Genomic DNA, 19,149 nt, shown 5'->3' with positions numbered 1-19,149 from the left:
CAGCGGGGAATTGTCCATTGGACACGTGTTCAAGTGGCCAATTTCAAAGGTCAATTTTCCCTCATTTCAAAAGCTTAACTTTTACCTTACTATGGTGTCACTAGGACAGTAAGTGAAGGGACTTCTTTCCAACAAGACAGAAAGAAGACAGCACTCTCTACTTTTTTTAACAAATGGAATCTTATCTGAAAAAATAGCAACAGGTTTTGTCTATGGGAATCCTGAACAGGAAGTCAGCTATGTTTTTAGAAATACTTCCCCCCACTATAGCCCTTTTAACATAAACACCTTCACCTTTGATAAATTCTGGAGACTCTGAATTTATTAAAACCTATTAGTGCATGACAGTTATTGTATAACTTTATGTAACCCTTTAGGGACTTTGTGTTCCTCTGGACTTACAGCGAGTGGACACATATTGAAGGATTTTTTTATCCCAATTACGACATATGCTGTCAGATACAAAGTCTTTTCAGCTGCCTCTTTGGGAATCGCCCCCTGAAATACAAGCCACAGAGAAAATAACTGTTACAAGTTGTCATTTATTTGATTATGAGATAGATAGATAGATAGATAGATAGATAGATAGATAGATAGATAGATAGATAGATAGATAGATAGATAGATAGATAGATAGATAGATAGATAGATAGATAGATAGATAGATAGATAGATAGATAGATAGATAGATAGATAGATAGATAGATAGATAGACATGAAACAGGAAAACATAAAAATAGATAAATAGAGAGTCAACAGATAGAGAGACACAGATGGATAGACGTCAGATAGAGATAGGCAGTGTAGCAGCGGTTTTGAAATCCCCTTTACCCCCCCTCTTCTGCTGCTGCCGAAGGCTGTGTGTGTCTTCTGGTGACGGCTTCCATTCCCCCTGCCGCTGTATGCGCTAGGCTGTATGCATGCAGCCAGTTCTCTCTACTGCTACTGAATAAGCGAGCTCCGTGTTAATCCCCAGCTCACTCCTTCACCTTCTTTCCTTCTCTATGAGAAAGGGCTGAAACTAACCTTTAAGAAGTGGCAATTTTGCCAGTAATCAATTATCTACCTTGGGCATGTTGTCTCCGCCGACGGAATTGTTACCAACCTCAAGAAGTTGGAGGCCTTCCCCATCTGGCCCAGGCCCTGAACGGCATATAAACTAAGATCACTCCTGGGGTTTTGTTCTTAGCACAGGGGGTTCGTGGAAGGGTTTGCAAAGATAGCACGACCCCTCACAAGCTCCTGTGGACAGAAACAAGTGAAGAGGAGCAAGAGATTCCAAGTGGAGTCTAACTAATGCGTCAGTACTTATGACTGACTCATCTAAATCTTATGAACTGCATGTTGATGCCAGCAGAGAAGGGTTGGGAAGTGTACTGTATCAAGAATATGATGGACATCTTAGGTCTGTTGCCTACAACAGCCGAAGACTTACCCCATCTGAGAGAAAAAACACAATTGCAAGTTAGAATTGTTGGCCTTAAAGTGGGCATTGTGGACAAGCTGAAAGAGTACTTTGAAGTTATAATTGACAACAATCTGCTCATGTATGTACTTACTACTGCAAAACTTGATGCCACAGGACATCGCTGGTTGGAGGCTGTGGCTGGGTTTCATTTAGACCCAAAATATCATTCTGGAGCTATTATCAGTTCTTAATCAGGCCTTTAAAACTTCCACACTTCCGGCATCTATGAATGATGCGAGTATTGTTGTAATACCGAAACCAGGAAAAAATGAACTATCCCCGGAATTTTACTGTCCAGTCTGACCAGATTGGGCACTATTATGCAGCGTATAGTGCACCCAGATCAGTCAGGGTTCATACCCACCAGATTCACAACCATTATTTTAAGCAAATTGTTTCTTAACCTTCAGATCCCCACATGGGAAGTTCAGAAACTGTTTGGATTAGGCAGTCACTTTATATGATGAGTTAAGCTGTTGTACTCTGCCCCAAGGGCTTGTATGCAGATTAATGGTTCTATGTTGGAGTTTTTCCCCCTCCACAGAGGAACCCACTATATGATTTAGATGAGAAACAGTTTCTACCGGAAGTCCTAACGCCACTAATCAGATTATTGTTTATTACTCAAACAAATATTGCCATGAAATGGTTTTCTCCTAGTTCCCCTACATCCAAAGACTGGTGAACGCAAGCTAATACCACATTGTTGAAGGAGCAGCAGGTTTACAAAGGCAGGGGTAACCCCAATAAATTCTTTAAACAATGGGAGCCATGGTTAGCGGTACCGGGTTTAGCCCCTCTATCACTTGTCTCACTCAGAATACTGCAATGTTGACTTGAGGAGTAATAGACAAGCAGTATAGGAGTACGCAAGCCTATTCTCACCAGTATATACATATGTTACATAGGGTTGTGTGATGTGGTATACAGTATCTAACAAAAGTGAATACACCCCTCACATTTTTTGTAAATATTTTATATCTTTTCATGTGACTACACTGAAGAAATTACACTTTGCTACAATGTAAAGTAGTGAGTGTACAGCTTGTATAACAGTGTAAGTTTGCTGTCCCCTCAAAATAACTCAACAACCAGCCATTAATGTCTAAACCACTGTCAACAAAAGTTAGTACACCCCTAAGTCAAAATGTCCTAATTGGGCCCAGAGTGTCAATATTTTGTTTTGCCACCATTATTTTCCAGAGCTTCACGGTTGCCACTAGAGTCCTCCTCCACTCCTCCATGACGACATCACGGAGCTGGTGGATGTTAGAGATAGTTGAAGCATAACTGCCATGTCCATAAGATGGACCTACCAGTACTGTATCTATACTTATGGACAACATGACAGTTATGCTTCAACTATGGATGTAAAACCCTTTTTTATATATACTCTGTTTTTATCTTCTATTTGATGAACAAAATAAAGATGCTCTATTACCAACTATGTTGTATGATTATCAATGACAACTTCACAGCCTTTAAAATCCTACTTTCAAGAAGAGGTATGTGAGTTAACTCCCCCACTTTCTTGGGGTTGAGTTTTCTGACATTTTTCTTTCTTCTTTCTCTCCTTTATAAGATGTATATAACTGTATCTCGTATGCCTACCATGCAATGTGTGTACATGTAATATTGCGGCAGTCTTTCTGTACCTGGCATTGTATATGAGAAAAAAAATCTCTCAATAAAAACTATTTGAAAAAAATATATTGTTCTAGAATCAAGAACAGAGATGCTGATGCTTTGTCAAGAAGACTTCACAATCCATTGACTCCCAAATATGAATCAGACCCAGAGGGGGTTCAAGCTTTGTGTCAAGAAATAGAGTAAAAAGAAAGAGGGGCAGTCGTGGTTAAAGTCATTGGATCCACTGCCGCTGGAGTCCCAAAGTTCTACTGCAAGCTAACTTGAGTGAGAGATGAAGGATTGACAACCTTCTCCAAGAGAGACTAAAGGAATGAGCAAGGAGACCCTCTTTGTGGGTTAACCTTGAAAGCTTTACAAGAAAGCCGCCCAAAGCTCCTACTAGCTACAGTCTCTTCAAAAGAAGCATGACTAGTCCAAAAACAGTGGGATTGTTTGTAGCTGCGAGACGGGGTGGTCTACCAAAAGGGCCCCTTGGACGAGCTGGAAGATACATGGCAGTTGTTTTTCCCTGAGAAGTACAGGGAGACACTGCTGAAGAGTTTGCATGATGAACATGGGCATCTAGGACCAGGTAGAATGGTCGGAGATCGATCCAATAAGTCATGCATGGGGGCTGAAGTTGCAATTTACTGCCACACTTGCCTTTGCTGCATCCAAAGGAAGACGTTACCCTCCAAAGCTGCCCCAATGGGTTATCTTTATAGTCAAGGTCCCATGGATTTGGTGTGCATTGAGTTATTGAGCCTTGACTAGAGATGTGAATGCCTTGGAACAAAAAAATGCAAAAAAAAAACATTTTTTTCCCTGTTTTTTTTCCAAGTCGTTTTAAATTTGCTGGAAAAATTGAAAAAAAAAAAAAAAAGTAGTGTAGAATATGTTCTTTTACAATGATAAATAATATTTCTTTGACATGGTATTCAAGCAATATAACATGAAGACCTGCACAGTCTTGCCTTATTGTAGGTTTTCTCGAGATCAACTAAAGACAAGCAAATTCTGGAATACAATTCAAGTAACTTTTCAACGCAGTTCTCAAACAAGAGAAATATGCATTTCTGCCACTGGGGGGGAGGGGGGCACTGCAGGGGAAGGGCTCTAGTTTAGTTTGCTTGTAGGCACCATCTTGTATCTCCTACAATTTGGTGATTGTTGGGATACAATAGATCACGTGTGTCAAACACAAGGCCCGCGGGCCGAATCCGGCCCTACAGGCCATTTCATGTGGCCCTTGCACCCCTCCTGCAACTGCAGGAAAGCTCAAACCCCTGTACTTTTTGCTTTCTAGCAATGCCTACAGCTTCTTTCCAGCAGCTGCACAAGATAAGGGGGGTTCACTGTGATGTAAGGGAGGGTGAGGGACTCAACTTCTGATGGTGGTGAGGCTCTTAACATCTTATGTAAGGGTAGGGGATGCTCTGGACATCTAGTCCTACAGATACAACCAACCCTTTTAAGGGCAATCATAATGCTGATGCGGCCCGAAATTAAATTTAGTTTGACACCCCTGCAATAGATGATAGTTTCTGTCTTTTCAGGCCTTAATTGACATGTAAGAGAGAAATTTTGATTGACAAATTAGTTTATCTTTAGAATGATTGGTAAATAGATTTTTCTTATCATCCCCTCAGTAAAATGGTGAGACCAACATCTAGCGTTTTGCAACATTTGTACAGTGCAATTTCTACTGAGAGCAAAACTGCAATTTGCAAATATTAGGGTCAATTCACTAAAGATTACCGCATGCAAAAACACGGTTACGTGACCCAGTTGCATAAATTATCGAATGCGGTAAAAGAAAGTCCAGTTCACAAAAAAAAAAAGATTATGCGGTATTTAACGCAAAATGAAAAATGTACCGGTAAATGTTGCAAAAAACATGCAGTAAGCTGTTAAGTCCAATTCACAAACAGAACAGAAAGTAAAAAAAGATGTGATATTTATAACTAGCGTTTTGCTGGCAGTATTACATGCGATATTGCTCAGATGCGGTGCGGGCCTGGGAAGCCAGCCGCTGCGTCCTTAACAAGGGATGACTCATCAGCCATCGGCGGGTTGCTAAATGTAAAGAAAACATCCTGGCAATTAAAAAAAAAAATAACAGTGTGGAGGTCCCCCCCCCCCAATCCATACCAGGCCCTTTGGGTCTTGTATGGCTTTTGATGGGAACCCCACGCCAACAGTGTTTAAAAAAAATGGGGAAATTGAGGGTTAAATGAGCGCTGCCTGCCTCCTGAACCATACCAGGCCACATCCCCTCAACATGGGGACAAGGGCCTGTTGATGATGGGGATGGGGACAAGGGCCTCTTCCCCACAACCCTGGCCAGTGGTTGTTGGGGTCTGCCGGTGGGGGGCTTATCAGAATCTGGTAGCTTCCTTTAACAAGGAGGCCCCTAGATCCTGGACTCCCCTATGTGAATGACACCTACTCATTCACCCCCAAAAAAATGTTTAGTGCAAAAAACACAATAGACAGGTTTCAAAAATTCCTTTATTTAACCGCTTCCATGCAGGGCACTTTCACCCCCTTCCTGCCCAGGCCAATTTTCAGCTTTCAGCGCTCTCACATTTTGAATGAACGTTGCGTGGTCATGCAACACTGTACCCTAATGACATTGTAATCATATCATTTTTTTCACACTAATAGAGCTTTCTTTTGGTGGTATTTTATCCTCACTGGGTTTTTTTGTTTTTTGGTAAAAAAACAAAAAAAAAAAACCTGAACATTTTGAAAAGAAAAAAAGTTTTTCTTAGTTTCTGTTAGAAAATGTTGTAAATAAGTAATTTCTTTCCTTCACTGATGTGCACTGATAAGGCTGCACTGATGGGTACTGATAGGCTGCAGTAATGAGGTGGCCCTGATGGGCACTGATGAGATGGCACTGAAAGGCACTAGTATACAGCACTGATAGGTGGCACTGAAATGTAGCACTGATGAGCACTGATAGGTGGTACTGATGGGCACTGATAGGCAGCACTGATGGGCACTAATAGGCAGCAATGGTGGGCACTGATAGGTGGCACTGATAGGCCTTTATTGGCGGCACTGATGAGTAGGCACTGAAAAGTATACACTGATAGGCAAAGGAAGACAGCACTGATTGGCATCACTGATAGGCAATTATTTGCATCACTGATGGGCACTGTTAGGTGGCACTGCTGGGCACTGATAGGCATCACTGCTGGACACTGACTGGCCTCACTGATGGGCATTGTTGGGGTTGCACTGATAATCAGGGCACTGATGACCAGTGCACTGATTATCTGTGCAGGTCTCCCTTGTGAGGAAATGGGGCCGATTGGCTCTCCTCTCAACTCTGTTAATGTGAGAGAGGAAAATCTGATAAACCGCAATTCCTATTTTACGTGTGATCAGCTGTGACTGGACAAAGCTGATCACATGGGTAAAGGGATCAAAGACACACCGTGTACCAGAGAGAGTGGGATGACGTCATATGACGACGTCCCAGAACAAGAGAGCACCCTGCCCTCCGGCATTTGTCCATACGGCGGGCAGGAGGTAGTTAAAAATAAGTGTAGATCCATCGTCAATCATGCCATCCGCCACCACCGCTGACCAGATGACCCGAAAAAAATAAACAAACCCTCCAATCCTGATGAAGGTTCCCTCCATCTGCCAGCTCCGTGGTCTGACAGTTCTTAACTGACTAAGGAGAGTGGTCACTCGGCGACGTCACCAGATGATCTCGCCCCTTTATGACACCACCGACTTAGCATGCCCCTGGCTATTGACATCACAAGGCGGCTGGGTCACCTGGTGACATTGCTGGATGGTAAAGCCTCTATGGTTTTAAGAGCTGTCAGACAGCAGGAGCCTTGGTCGGGGCCGGAGGTTTTTTTTTTTTTCTTTTCCCAGGTCGGCGGTGGTGGCAGGCGTCGTGATTGATGATGGATCTACACTGGGGGACATTTTATTTTGATTTTTGAGTTTTTAATAAAGGAATTGTCAAAAACTTATGTTGTGTTTTTGTTTACTTTTTGCACTTTTTTGGTGAATGAGTAAGGGTGCTACCCCATACTCATTCACATGGGGGGGGGGGGGCAAGGTGCACCAAAGGGGGGGCGCTCGCTTGTATGGATTTTGGGGGGACCTCGCACAATTTTTTATTTTTTTGGTGTGGGGTTCCCCTTAAAATCCATAACAGACCCTAAGGGCTAATTTGTAATGCTTTTATTACATTCAGATGTTAGCGGGGGGAAAAAAAAACAGCATTTTTGCTTACACATGATTGGATGATAGAAATCAGCAGAGCTCATACTTCCCGAACTTTTTGCGAAAGAAATAAGGGACACCTATAAGTAAAAGTATTGTAGTGCAGAGTGGATTTGCCTTTAGTAAATCAACCCTATGTGTACATGCACATTAGGACGATTAGAGGCATATTTTAAGCTCCCCATTTAGAGGCAGGAAAAAAAAACCTTCTGGTTTGCGTTCCTAATTGAAGCTTTCTGACAGAAAAAAACGTTAACTCTCCTAAACTCGCCCAAGCTGTGGGCAAAAACTCTATATGAACGTTTTTTTCATCCAAGGTAAATGGCGTTTTTTTATGGAGTTTGTATGGAGCCTACTTCACACTACCTCTTTGGCGCCCTCTACTGGCCTTTTCTAAATCGGCAACACAATTCCATTCCCAGCCTATTTAATACCGTAGTAGTACATTTACCCAGTTCTGGACCGGAAGGATTTGCCCCCTTAATGACCAGGCCATTTTTTTGCGATTCGGCACTGCGTTACTTTAGGGGAAAATTGCGCGGTCGTGCGACGCTGTACTGAAATAAAAATGATGTCCTTTTTTTCCCACAAATAGAGCTTTCTTTTGGTGGTATTTGATCACGCGATTTTTATTTTGTGCGCTATAAAACAAAAAAAGAGAGACATTTCTGAAAAAAAAAAAAAGGAAAAATATTTTTTACATTCTGCTATATAACATCCCCCCCCCCAAAAAAAAAGTAAAAATCTAAATTTTTCATCCTTTTAGGCCAATTTGTATTCTGCTACATATTTTTGGTAAGAAAAAAATTGTAATAAGCGTATTTTGATTGGTTTGCGCAAAATTTATCACGTCTACAAACTAAAGGAAAGATTTATGTCATTTTTATTAATTTATTTATTTTTTTTTTACTAGTAATGGCGGTCATCTGTGATTTTTAGTGGGACTGCGACATTGCCGCGGACAGATCGGACCCCTTACTGACACTTTTGGGGGGACCAGTGACATTATTACAGTAATCAGTGCTAAAAATATACACTGTTACTGTAATAATGACATTGGCAGGGAAGGGGGTTAACCTAGGGGTGATCAAAATGTGAGCCTAGGGGAGTGTTTTCTAACTGTAGGGGGGGGTGAGCTTGTGAAATGATCACAGAGACCTGTGATCCTATATAGAAGGATCACAGGCGCTCTGTGATCATTTCAGGGAGAAGGACAGTCGGCTGTGTTTACAACAGCTGAGCGCCCTTCTCTCTCAGCGGGGAGCAATCGCGGGTGCCCAGGGGCAATCGCGGCTGCCGGCCCCATGCATTGGCATCCCCGCTGCCTAGTGAGGGCGGGAGCGTGCTGCCACTGGCATGCGCTCGCCCCCCAGCACCACACGTGCGACTGACATAGGGCTACGTTGGTTCGCACAGGAGAGGCAGCCTGCCGCAGTAAATCTTATTGTGGTTAAACATGTATTTCACTATCACATAAAAATAAGTAGGGGGCAACTACTGTACTTTTTTCTTAATATTTAATGTTAGTAATACATTCAGGTACTATGTGCAATGACATTACAGCCAGTAGAGTATACAGTTTTTTTTTATATATATATTTTAAAGTTGCACCTTTGTTTTTGTTGACATTTTTGTTTATGAAACTTGGTTTTATTTCTAAAAACTTTACAGTATATATGACAACAGCTAATTCTGTGTCTGTAGTGCATGTTCAAATCCTAAGACCCCTTTCCCACGGGCTTTCCGATTCGGTACGCCTGTCTGTTTTATATGCGGTCCTGATCGGATGCTCCATGTACCTCTATGGAGCAGCGGATGTCAGCGGAGACATCTCTGCTGATACCGCTGCTCTCCGATCCGATCCTGTCCGTGAAATCTGGACTGATGGAAACCCTATTTTCCATCCGTCTGGTGGATCGGATCCGATGAGATAAGATGAAAACGGACAGGTGGTCAGTTTACATCTAGGGAAAAAGACAGGCGCCACTCTAAGTGTAATATGACTTTGTGTTTATTGAAAATTCACCAAATTACATACTCACAATCATGTAAGTAGCTAACAGCAGTGGATATACATCTAGGGGGTGCGATGACTCCGGGTGCCTCTGCAGGAGAAACCGACTGGTCCACTATGGAGATCCGTTGAAGCCAGTGTGGATTGGCATATCCCGGACCCTGTTGACACTGTCAGAGCTTCCGGCGGCGTACTTCCGGTTTGGGCGTGGAGCGTAATGACATAAACAGGCGACGCGTTGTCGGAGCATGCGCTCCTTCCTCAGGCCTCTAAACACTGGCTTCAACGGATCTCCATAGTGGACCAGTCGGTTTCTCCTGCAGAGGCACCCGGAGTCATTGCACCCCCTAGATGTATATCCACTGCTGTTAGCTACTTACACGATTGTGAGTATGTCATTTGGTGAATTTTCAATAAACACAAAGTCATATTACACTTAGAGTGGCGCCTGTCTTTTTCCCTACCATTCTGCAAGTTCATCTTCTCCACTTGTGACAGAGCTGCCTTCAAGTGTTCACAGACCTGCTGTTTTTTACGGACTTTATGGACTCTGTACATGTGTCATGCATATATAGTTTTTCCATTTGTCCTACATGTTTTTTTTTATTAGGTTTTTATTGAATTTAGGTTATCCTTAAATTTTTTTGCGCCAGTATACACCTGTTGTTGGTCAGTTTACATCCGATCTCCCATAGAGAAGAGCAGGGCTCTGACACCCCTGTCTCTGCATACAGAGCGGAGACGGAGCTGTCATCTGCCTGTTCAGTGGGGATCGGCAGATCGATCCCCGCTGAGAAAAACGGAGGCCACCGAGTGCACCGCTCTCCTGTGAAAGGAACCTAAGGCCCCTTTCACAAGGGGCACATCCGTTTGGACGGACTCCGCTTGTTCAGCAGGGATCGCTGCACTGATGCCCGCTGAGCAGACGGATGACAGGTCTGTCTCGGCTCACTGTGCAGAAATGGACCTGTCAGAGTCCTGCTCTCCTCTATGGGGAGATTGGATAATAACAGACAGCCTGTCCGTTTTCTTCCGATCCCATCCGATGCGACCTGCTGGATGGATGGCAAACATATCGCCATACATCTGTTTTAAGCCGATCATGTCAGATTGGATGCCAGGCGGGTGTTAGCGGACATATGTCCGCTGACATCCGCCTCCCCATAGAGGAGAATATGTGGCCTGATCGGGTCCGCCTGAAAAACGGACAGGCGGACCCGATCAGTCTGATTGTGTGAAAGGGGCCTAACACCATAACTAATAACATGTTATTCGATTTTTACTCGCGTATATAATGAGTTTGGCAATTTTAGAGTAATGCTCAAATAATGCATTACAATTTAACTAAACCCCTTAGATTTTAGTCATCAAAATTTTACTGGAGAAATTAGTGGACTAAAATGTACTGGAGATTTTGGTTGACTAAAATACACTGGAGATTGCAGTCAACTATAATACGACTAAAACAATTCAGATGACTAAAATAGGACTAAAACTAAAATGGTATTTTAGTTAAAAGACTATGACTAAAATGATCAAAATTTGACATCACATTTCTGTTCTTATTCCAGGAAACACTCTTTCTGTGGCTTCTGGATCATCACAAAGTGTTTCTTCACCAGCAGCATCTTTAACCAGGACCAGACCACCCACTGCATATATACTGCGGCAGAGTGGCTTGGCTACGCAAAATCACATACGGGTACGTGACGCGTGCCAGCAGGTAGGGGGCACACACGCGCCTGCTGTTCCCCGCGGCAATCTGAATCGGTTCAGAACTGATCAGTCATCAGGTACAGGCCAATGATTTATGGCCTGGACCTGGTGATCGGTTCTGACAAATTGCAGAAATTATGCAATCTCCTCTCCTGGAGCCCTTTTCGGTACCAGCGTGAGAGGAGAAAGCATCACAGTGAGTACACAAGCACTACACTAACACCAGTACACATAGGCACATTTTTAACCCCCTGATCAGCATCCAGTTAACCCTTTCACTCCCTGCCACAGTGTACACTATGTACAGTATACAGATAGTTTACTGATCACTGTATGACGCCAGTTAGCGCCAGCGGAAGTTAGTGGTAGTTATTGTCAGTCCCAGATAGGTTTAGGGTACCTGCCATATATCCCCTAATAAAGGTTTAACCTCTTGATCACTCCCAGTTAACCCCTTCACTGCCCTGTCACAGTGTCACTATATACAGTGTACAGATAAGTTACTGATCACTGTATTAGTGACATGGGTTAGCGTCAGTGTCAGTCTTAGTATAGCGTCAAGGTCCCGTCACATATTTTCTAATAAAGTTTTAACCCCCTTGTCGCCCCCCCAGTTATGTCAAACGAAAGGTACACTAGCAAAGAGGTCTACAGAATACTGAGCATGAGTGATAGTGAGTCCTCACTGTCAGAATCAGGCTCAGTATCTGAACCTGTAAAGGGCAGCGGCAACCTGAGAGATAGCTCTGACGACGAAGTAGAGGTCCCTGCTAAGGTCAGGCGTACCCGGCCCCGCTTTTCTGTTTCTGAGGTGCAACAACCACATGATTCTCGTATGCAGCAAAGTGTCGGTACTAGTGCCGCTCAACCTTCTGGTGAACTTGGGAGCACCAGTGGCCTAGTACACCCTGGTCGTAGACAAACCAGCACTGCAGTATCACTTGTTGATGTGGCGAGTCCCATAAGTGCAGCTCAAGCTGGTGCGGTGGCTAGCACAAGTAGTGGCCCGCAGCCACCAAAAATTTGAACGCAGGCCCGTAGAGCCTATAGTTCCCTTTCCTGATGCGCTTGAAAATCCTGATTGGCAGCCCACAGATTCTGTAGCGCCCATACTTCCCCCATCTACTGGCCAACCCGGAATTCAGGTGGAAACAGCCAATTTTACTCCCCTTGATTTTTTTTAGCTGTTTTTCACCGAAGATCTGCACGGATCTATTGTGGACCAAAGCAATTTGTATGCTAATCAATTTATTACTGCAAAACCAAACTTGAACCTTGCCAGACAATTTGGCTGGAGATCTATAACGGTTCCCGAATTTAAAACCTTTCTGGGCCTATTCCTCAACATGGGCATTACTAAAAAGAGTGAGTTGCAGTCATATTGGTCCACTGACCCAATTCATCATATGCCCATGTTCTCTGCTGCCATGACCAGGGCTCGATACGAGCAAATATTGCGGTTCATGCACTTCAAGGACAATTAACTCTGTCGTCCTTGGGGTGACCCTCAATATGATGGGTCCACAAAATTCGGCCCCTCGCAAAACGCAAAAAAAAATGCGGCCTTGTTTATTCCCCAACAAGATGCCTGCACTGACCAGTCCCTGATTATGTTTTCAAATAGGTGCAATGAATTGATTGCAGTGAAGTGGAAGAACAAAGGGAATATTTTTGTTCTGTCTTCCATTCACGCAGATACAGCAGTCAAAATTACAACGGCAACTGGTGTTGTTGAGAAGCCCCTCTGTATCCACGACTACAACCGTAAAATGGGAGGGGTGGACTTCAACGACCAGATGATGGGGGAGTACTTAGTTGCCCATAAGGCAAGGCGCTGGTACAAGAAAGTGTTTGTATACTTATTCCAATTGGCTCTTTTCAATGCTTATGTGCTATACAAAGCGTCTGGAAGAAGTGGAACCTTGCTAAAATTCCAGAAAGAAATCATCATAGCCCTTCTGTGTCCAGAAGGTGCGGTGGCCCAATTTCCCAATCAAGATGCAGTGAGCCGGCTGCATGAGAGGCATTTTTCGGATGTCCTCCCTGATACCCCCTACCCAAAGAGCACCCCAAAAAAATGCCATGCCTGTAGCAAGCACGAATATAGGCGTGACACCCGCTATTTTAGTCCCTCCTGTCCTGGCGAACCTGGTCTCTGCATCGGTGACTGTTTCCGTCGCTTTCACACACTAGTGGAGTATTAGTGTAGGGTACAGCACGGCGCAGTCTAGGCCACACTTAGTTAGTTGGTCAGGTTGAAAAAAGACAAGTCCATCTGGCTAAACCAATAAAAAACAAAAAACAGTAAGGAAAACACAACCGTACAATCTCATATACACAATCGTATACCCACAGTTGATCCAGAGGAAAGCGAAAAACCCCAGCAAAGCATGATCCAATTTGCTACAGCAGGGGAAAAAAATCCTTCCTGATCCCCTGAGAGGCAATGATATTCCCTGAATCAACTTTACCTATAAATATTAGTATCCAGTTATATTATTTACACAGAGACATAGGGTCTCAAAAGATGTTAGATGGCTGTCACATTTTGAGAGACCCTAACCTGGAAGGTATATAGTAACAATAAAAGTGTAAAAAAAAGAAAAATAAAAAAAGCATAAAAAAATTAAATAAAAAAACACAAAAATAGTTGTTGTTTTATTGTTCCTACTGTTTTACTGTATTTTATGCTTTACTGTACTGTAATGTTTTATTGTTACTGTGTTTTATTGTTAACTATTGTTTGCTTTGCAGGTATGTCATACTACTGTTTTACTGTACTGTTACTGTGTTGTATTGTTAACCATTGTTTGCTTTGCAGCACTGATTTGCTTATTTTGACAGCAACAGGGTTTGGACATAAGGGCGGATTGCCCCTATGCTTCGCCATATATTTTTTACTCTTTTTTTTGGCACAGATTGCAATAAAAAAAGTTGTATTATTGAGTTAATGTTTTATCGACACTGTGTTTTATCATTAACCATTGTTTGCTTAGCAGGTACGCCATTCAGCTGCAGCACTGATTTGTTTATTTTGACAGCAACAGGGTTTGCTCACACGATACATAAATCCGTGACTCCAGCGCTGTAGGAGGTGATTTCACCACCGCAGTTAAAAAAAAAGCATATATGCCAAAGCATAGAGGATGGGGTTGGACACCGGAGGTGGATAAGGATTATTGGTTACTGGCCCCTTTAAGAATATACAATTAAATAATTAGGGCCGATGGTATCCCGGGTATATAGGGAGGGGCATTAGCAGGAAGCAAGGTGGGACCTGAGGAAGGAGGCTCCGCCACCAAAACGCGTTGTCCGTAGTAACAGCAGAGGCAGTGCACCCGTGTCTTGAATCCCCCACCTCGCAGCTCCGTACAACTTGTGGCTCCAGCTTTGGCTGAGGCTCTCCTGAGGCGCCGTAGATTACGTCGGTATAGTGCGCAGGCGCACTAGAACCGGCATCCGGTGACCAGGCAACACAGGAAGTGAAGGAGAGCGGGGATACAGCGGCGGCAGCCGCGGATGAGGAGACCACAGAGTCACCATCTGGAGGGACGGGAGGAGCGAGTAGCTCCTGTTGGAATGCTGTAAAGCGATTGCCTTAAAGGAAAAGTGTGAGTGCAATTCCAATGTACTGTGTTATTGTCCTTTATTAAAGCGTTATTGCCCGAGGTTGCGTGCGCTTTTCTTTACAGATTTGAATTGTTTTGATCCGCCCCCCCCCCCCCCCCCCCAGTGGAGTGAGAGAGGAGCAGCAGCAACCGGGACATTTCAGCTAAAAAACATACAAACAAAGGAGGTGAACACATGGACAGCGCCATGGGCTGGTGAAGTACTCCTCTTTGTACTTGTTGTATATAAGCATGTGCAGGATCTGTCCTTTTTGATTGTCATGCCTATACCATAATCTGTGCCATGCCTGTACCATCACCCGTGCCATGCCTGTACCTTGACCTCAAACTCATGCATTTTTTTACTGCGTTTTTTGCAATATTGAAGCAATACCTATTAAATTTTTCTTTTTGCGCCCCCCCCCCCCCCCAACAATTTTGAGCACCGGCCGCCACTGGTTTTCAGGGTCCTGTAAGCGGCTAGGCATCCATAAAGTCTCACACATGTGGAATCCCCATACTCAGGAGAAGCAGCAGAATGTATTTTGAGGTGTAATTCCACATGGCATGTGTGAGCAATATATCATTTCAGTGATAACTTTGTGTAAAAAAAATTTTTTTGTCATTTTTCAATCACTTGTGACAAAAAAAATAAATATTCAATGGGCTCAACATGCCTCTCAGCAAATTCCTTGGGGTGTTTTCCAAAAAGGGGTAATTTGAGGGGGTTTTTTACTGCCATGACCTTTTAGCACCTCAAGAAATCAGATAAGCAGTCATAAACTAAAAGCTGCACAAATTCAAAGTGTACCATAGTTTGTAGATGCTAAAACTTTTGCGCAAACCAATAAATATACGCTTTTTGATTTTTTTTTTTTTTTATCCAAGACATGTGGCTGAATACATTTTGGTCTAAATGTATGACAAAAATTTAGTGGATTTTGGATTTTTTTATAACAAAAAGTAGAAAATATCTTTTTTTTTTTTTTTTTACATTTTGGGTCTTTTTTCGTTTATATCGCAAAAGAAATAAAAATCCCAGTGGTGATCAAATACCACCAAAAGAAAGCTCTATTTGTGGGAAAAAAGGACACAAATTTTGATTGGGTACACCGTTGCATTATCGCGCAATTACCAGTTAAAGAAGTGCAGTGCCAAATGGCAAAAAGTGCTCTGGTCATGAAAGGGGTAAAACCTTCCGGAGCTGAAGTGGTGCAAACCACTGCCTCACAAAAGTACGCAATACCTTAATTTGTAGATAAAATGATACCTGAAAATAAAATTATTAGCTTGTTAAATTACTCCATACTGAAATTTTGTTTTCATATTTTATGAAAATTTGAATTTTTTCCAGGAAAAAAAAAATAGGGAAAAAGTGTTTTTTTCCTATAACTTCAAGATGTCTGGAAATGTTACATCTTTAGCCTGGACTCTGACACTAATGGCCAAGGGGACTTACTGGTAGTCACTAATCACTTCACACCTTATGCCCAAGCATATCTCACAAAAGATCAACGAGTTGTCACAGTCGTGACAGTGCTGGTGGAGAAATTCCTTGTACACTGCAGACCTCAAAGATTAACTCTGATCAAGGAAAAGTCTTTGAAAGCCAGCTCATTAAGCAACTACTTGGCAAGCTGGGAGTTCATGAATAAAGAACTACGCCATATCATCCTCAAGGAGATCCACAGCCAGAAAGGTTGAACTAAACTCTTTTTGACATGTTGGAGACCCTATCCACAGAGAGAAAGCAGCATTAGAGCAGGCACATCTCTGCAGTGGTGCCTGCCTACAATTGCACTGAGAATGAGGTCACTGGCTATTCCCCATAAAGATTTATGATTAGGAGGGAAGCCCGCCTGCAAAGTGGATCTAGCCTTCAGAACCTACTTAGATGGCACGTCAGCTGTACCTCACAGAGGCCATGTAGAAAGGCTCTGAAATAATCTAAAGATAGACTACGTGAAAGCTCAAAAAACTTCTGATGTCAGAGGTCAGTGGAACAAGAAGACTTATGACCTGAGAGTACTACTAAGTGCTGTTGAGAAACCCGGGACCTTCTGGCAAGGATAAGACAGCTAACCAGTGGCGTTCCCAGGCATACATCATCTACAAACAGCTGAAGTCAAAGGAGAAAGCAGTGAGAAGGAGGAAGTATACATGAATTGAAAAATTCCCCAATCTTACAGGGTAACCCAGAAATTGAAACTGTTCAATCACCCCCGGAACTGGATGAAGAGCCTGCAGAAGAAGAGCCATTAGAGCCAAAAGAACAAAGACTAAAGAGAGCTATTTCTCCACGCAAGAGCCTGACTTATGACATACTGAGTGAAAGTTCCAAAGGCACTATTGTTATTTCTCAAAGAAGCAATTTTCAATTGCTCGAGAAGCCAATTTTTTTTTTTGCCTCAGTTTTGGTGGAAAGTGACTCAAGCCAACCCCCCTAACACATCTTGTTGGGAGGCCAAAATATTAAATAGTGTCTCGACGGAACACTGCCTGTTATGATGAGAGCACTGGGCTGTGTGAATGCAACCAGTGGTGAGCTGAACTACACATCTAAACTCAAAACACACAGCTATCACCATAGGGTGTTACTCAGGTGTTATAGGTGTTATAGGGTGTTACTCAGGTGTTATATTATAGGTGTTATACAGCTTTTACTCAGCCGTCCATATACTGTACATTCACCGCCAGAACTCTTAAAGAGATCTCACATGCACCACCTAAAAGAAAGGATCCCCCTTTTACTAGAAAGACATATGCCCACCCGCTATTGGGGTTGTATGTAGAAGCTACACACAAGGACTTGTTTATTCCACTGAGTTAGTTCATACTGTTCTAGAAAATCTAGCTGCACCCTTTATAGTTCAATTTGACTTTGCCATAGTCTTTTGAGTTGTCAGATAGTAGGTCATTGACCGTTCTTTCATTTTAGTACCCCTAAATTTACTGTGTAAATATATGTTCATTGATTTATGCCTTGTTTGATTGCATTTGTCATAATACATTTATCCCAATTCACCTACAAGTTGCTCGTTGCCTTTATTCCGCATTATTTCAGATTGGTAACTTACTAACTGTAAAGACACACAGGTGTTAACGGGTTTTAGTCCACAACCAAGCGTGTCAGTGGGGACTGAGCAGTTAAGAGAGTCGTGGCAGAACAGAGGACCCATCTTTAACTGCGGCTCCTGTGAATGGTAAGCTCTACATCAGATAGATGGATAGCTAGATAGATAGACAAACTGACGGATAGATAGATAGATAGATAGATAGATAGATAGATAGATAGATAGATAGATAGATAGATAGATAGATAGATAGATAGATAGATAGATAGATAGATAGATAGATAGATAGATAGATAGATAGATAGATAGATAGATAGATAGATAGATAGATAGATAGATAGATAGATAGATAGATATTTTTCATCTAAGCTTGTGAAACATCTACAATTATTCTACTGTTTCCTATCACTCTTCCCCTGGGCAGTGAAAGGTTTGTTAGTGTTTTGTCACCTGCAGTTTGATAGGGTTTGATGATGACTTTTCCTGGAAGGATCCGTCTCTGGATTGGCATTTCTCGATCAGCCAGATCAGACTGTTACACACAGACATGTGATCTAGAGATACGTATTTCTGAACTTCTCCAAAGGTTCGCAGAGCAAAGGCCGTTAACCTGAGAAATAAATTAAGTGTGATCACAGCCTTTGTTAAGGGCAACCTGTCACCGAAAAGTGTGGACAGTATGGGCAGAATGCAGCAGTTCACAAATTAGATAAAGTATTATGTGATTTGTTTTCTTCTGAATCTGTCAGTGTCTGGATTAGGTAAGAATGTGATATATTTTTTTCAGTTTGTGTGGTGCTATTTTGAATAATGAGCTGGTATGTCCAGAGCTTCAACTCCATGAAGATTTCAGTTACCAAGTTGAAGAAGAGGAGCCAAAGTGTTGACTATTCAGAAAGGACAAATGGAAAAAATTAAATGTAATTTAATGATGTTTCACAAAATTCTATTCATCCTTCAATGTAACAAAAACTGGTGTGCTGTAGTATATGTTATAGTCTGTGCTAGTAATATTGCCTGTTTCTTTTGACCAGCCCTGAATATGAGCCTGTGGAGATGCAGCCAGTCTTTTCCTTGGTTACAGCTATGACCTCTCTCTGAGCTCCACTCAAACACTGCAGCATGAGAGGAACGTTGGAATCATGTAACAAGAGGCGGCAGTAAAGTCTAATTAATCTGGCTGCTGTGGTTTATGCTGAGATTGAGGTAAACTAGGTTGAATGCTGGGCTGCTTAATATTCATATCTTTGTGTATTTTGTACGTCAGACACTATTATAGAACAAAATTGCTATTTTCATCTTCTGTTTCTGGATTTATGTGCACCTGGAAATCTCTTTCTTTAAAAAGAAAATAAGAAATCAGAACATAAGGATGGATATTATCCC

At 42.5% G+C, this 19,149-nt stretch overlaps 1 protein-coding gene across 1 annotated transcript in view; it reads right to left on the bottom strand.

The window, feature by feature from the left end:
* Positions 1–19,149, bottom strand: part of C5 (complement C5) — a 129,686-nt gene that overhangs the window by 26,023 nt on the left and 84,514 nt on the right. Inside the window, exons 26-27 of the mRNA XM_082263322.1 lie at positions 18,214–18,373; positions 403–498 (exon numbers count right to left, since the gene is read on the bottom strand). Of these exons, the coding sequence (XP_082119448.1) occupies positions 403–498; positions 18,214–18,373 (256 nt within the window). The remainder of the gene's footprint in view (positions 1–402; positions 499–18,213; positions 18,374–19,149) is intronic.

This window comes from Pelophylax lessonae (assembly GCF_965119305.1).
Source record: "Pelophylax lessonae genome assembly, chromosome: 7".
NCBI classification, from domain to species: Eukaryota; Metazoa; Chordata; class Amphibia; order Anura; family Ranidae; genus Pelophylax; species Pelophylax lessonae.
Note: the sequence above shows the minus strand (reverse complement) of the source record. Positions and strands in the feature narration are given on the sequence as shown.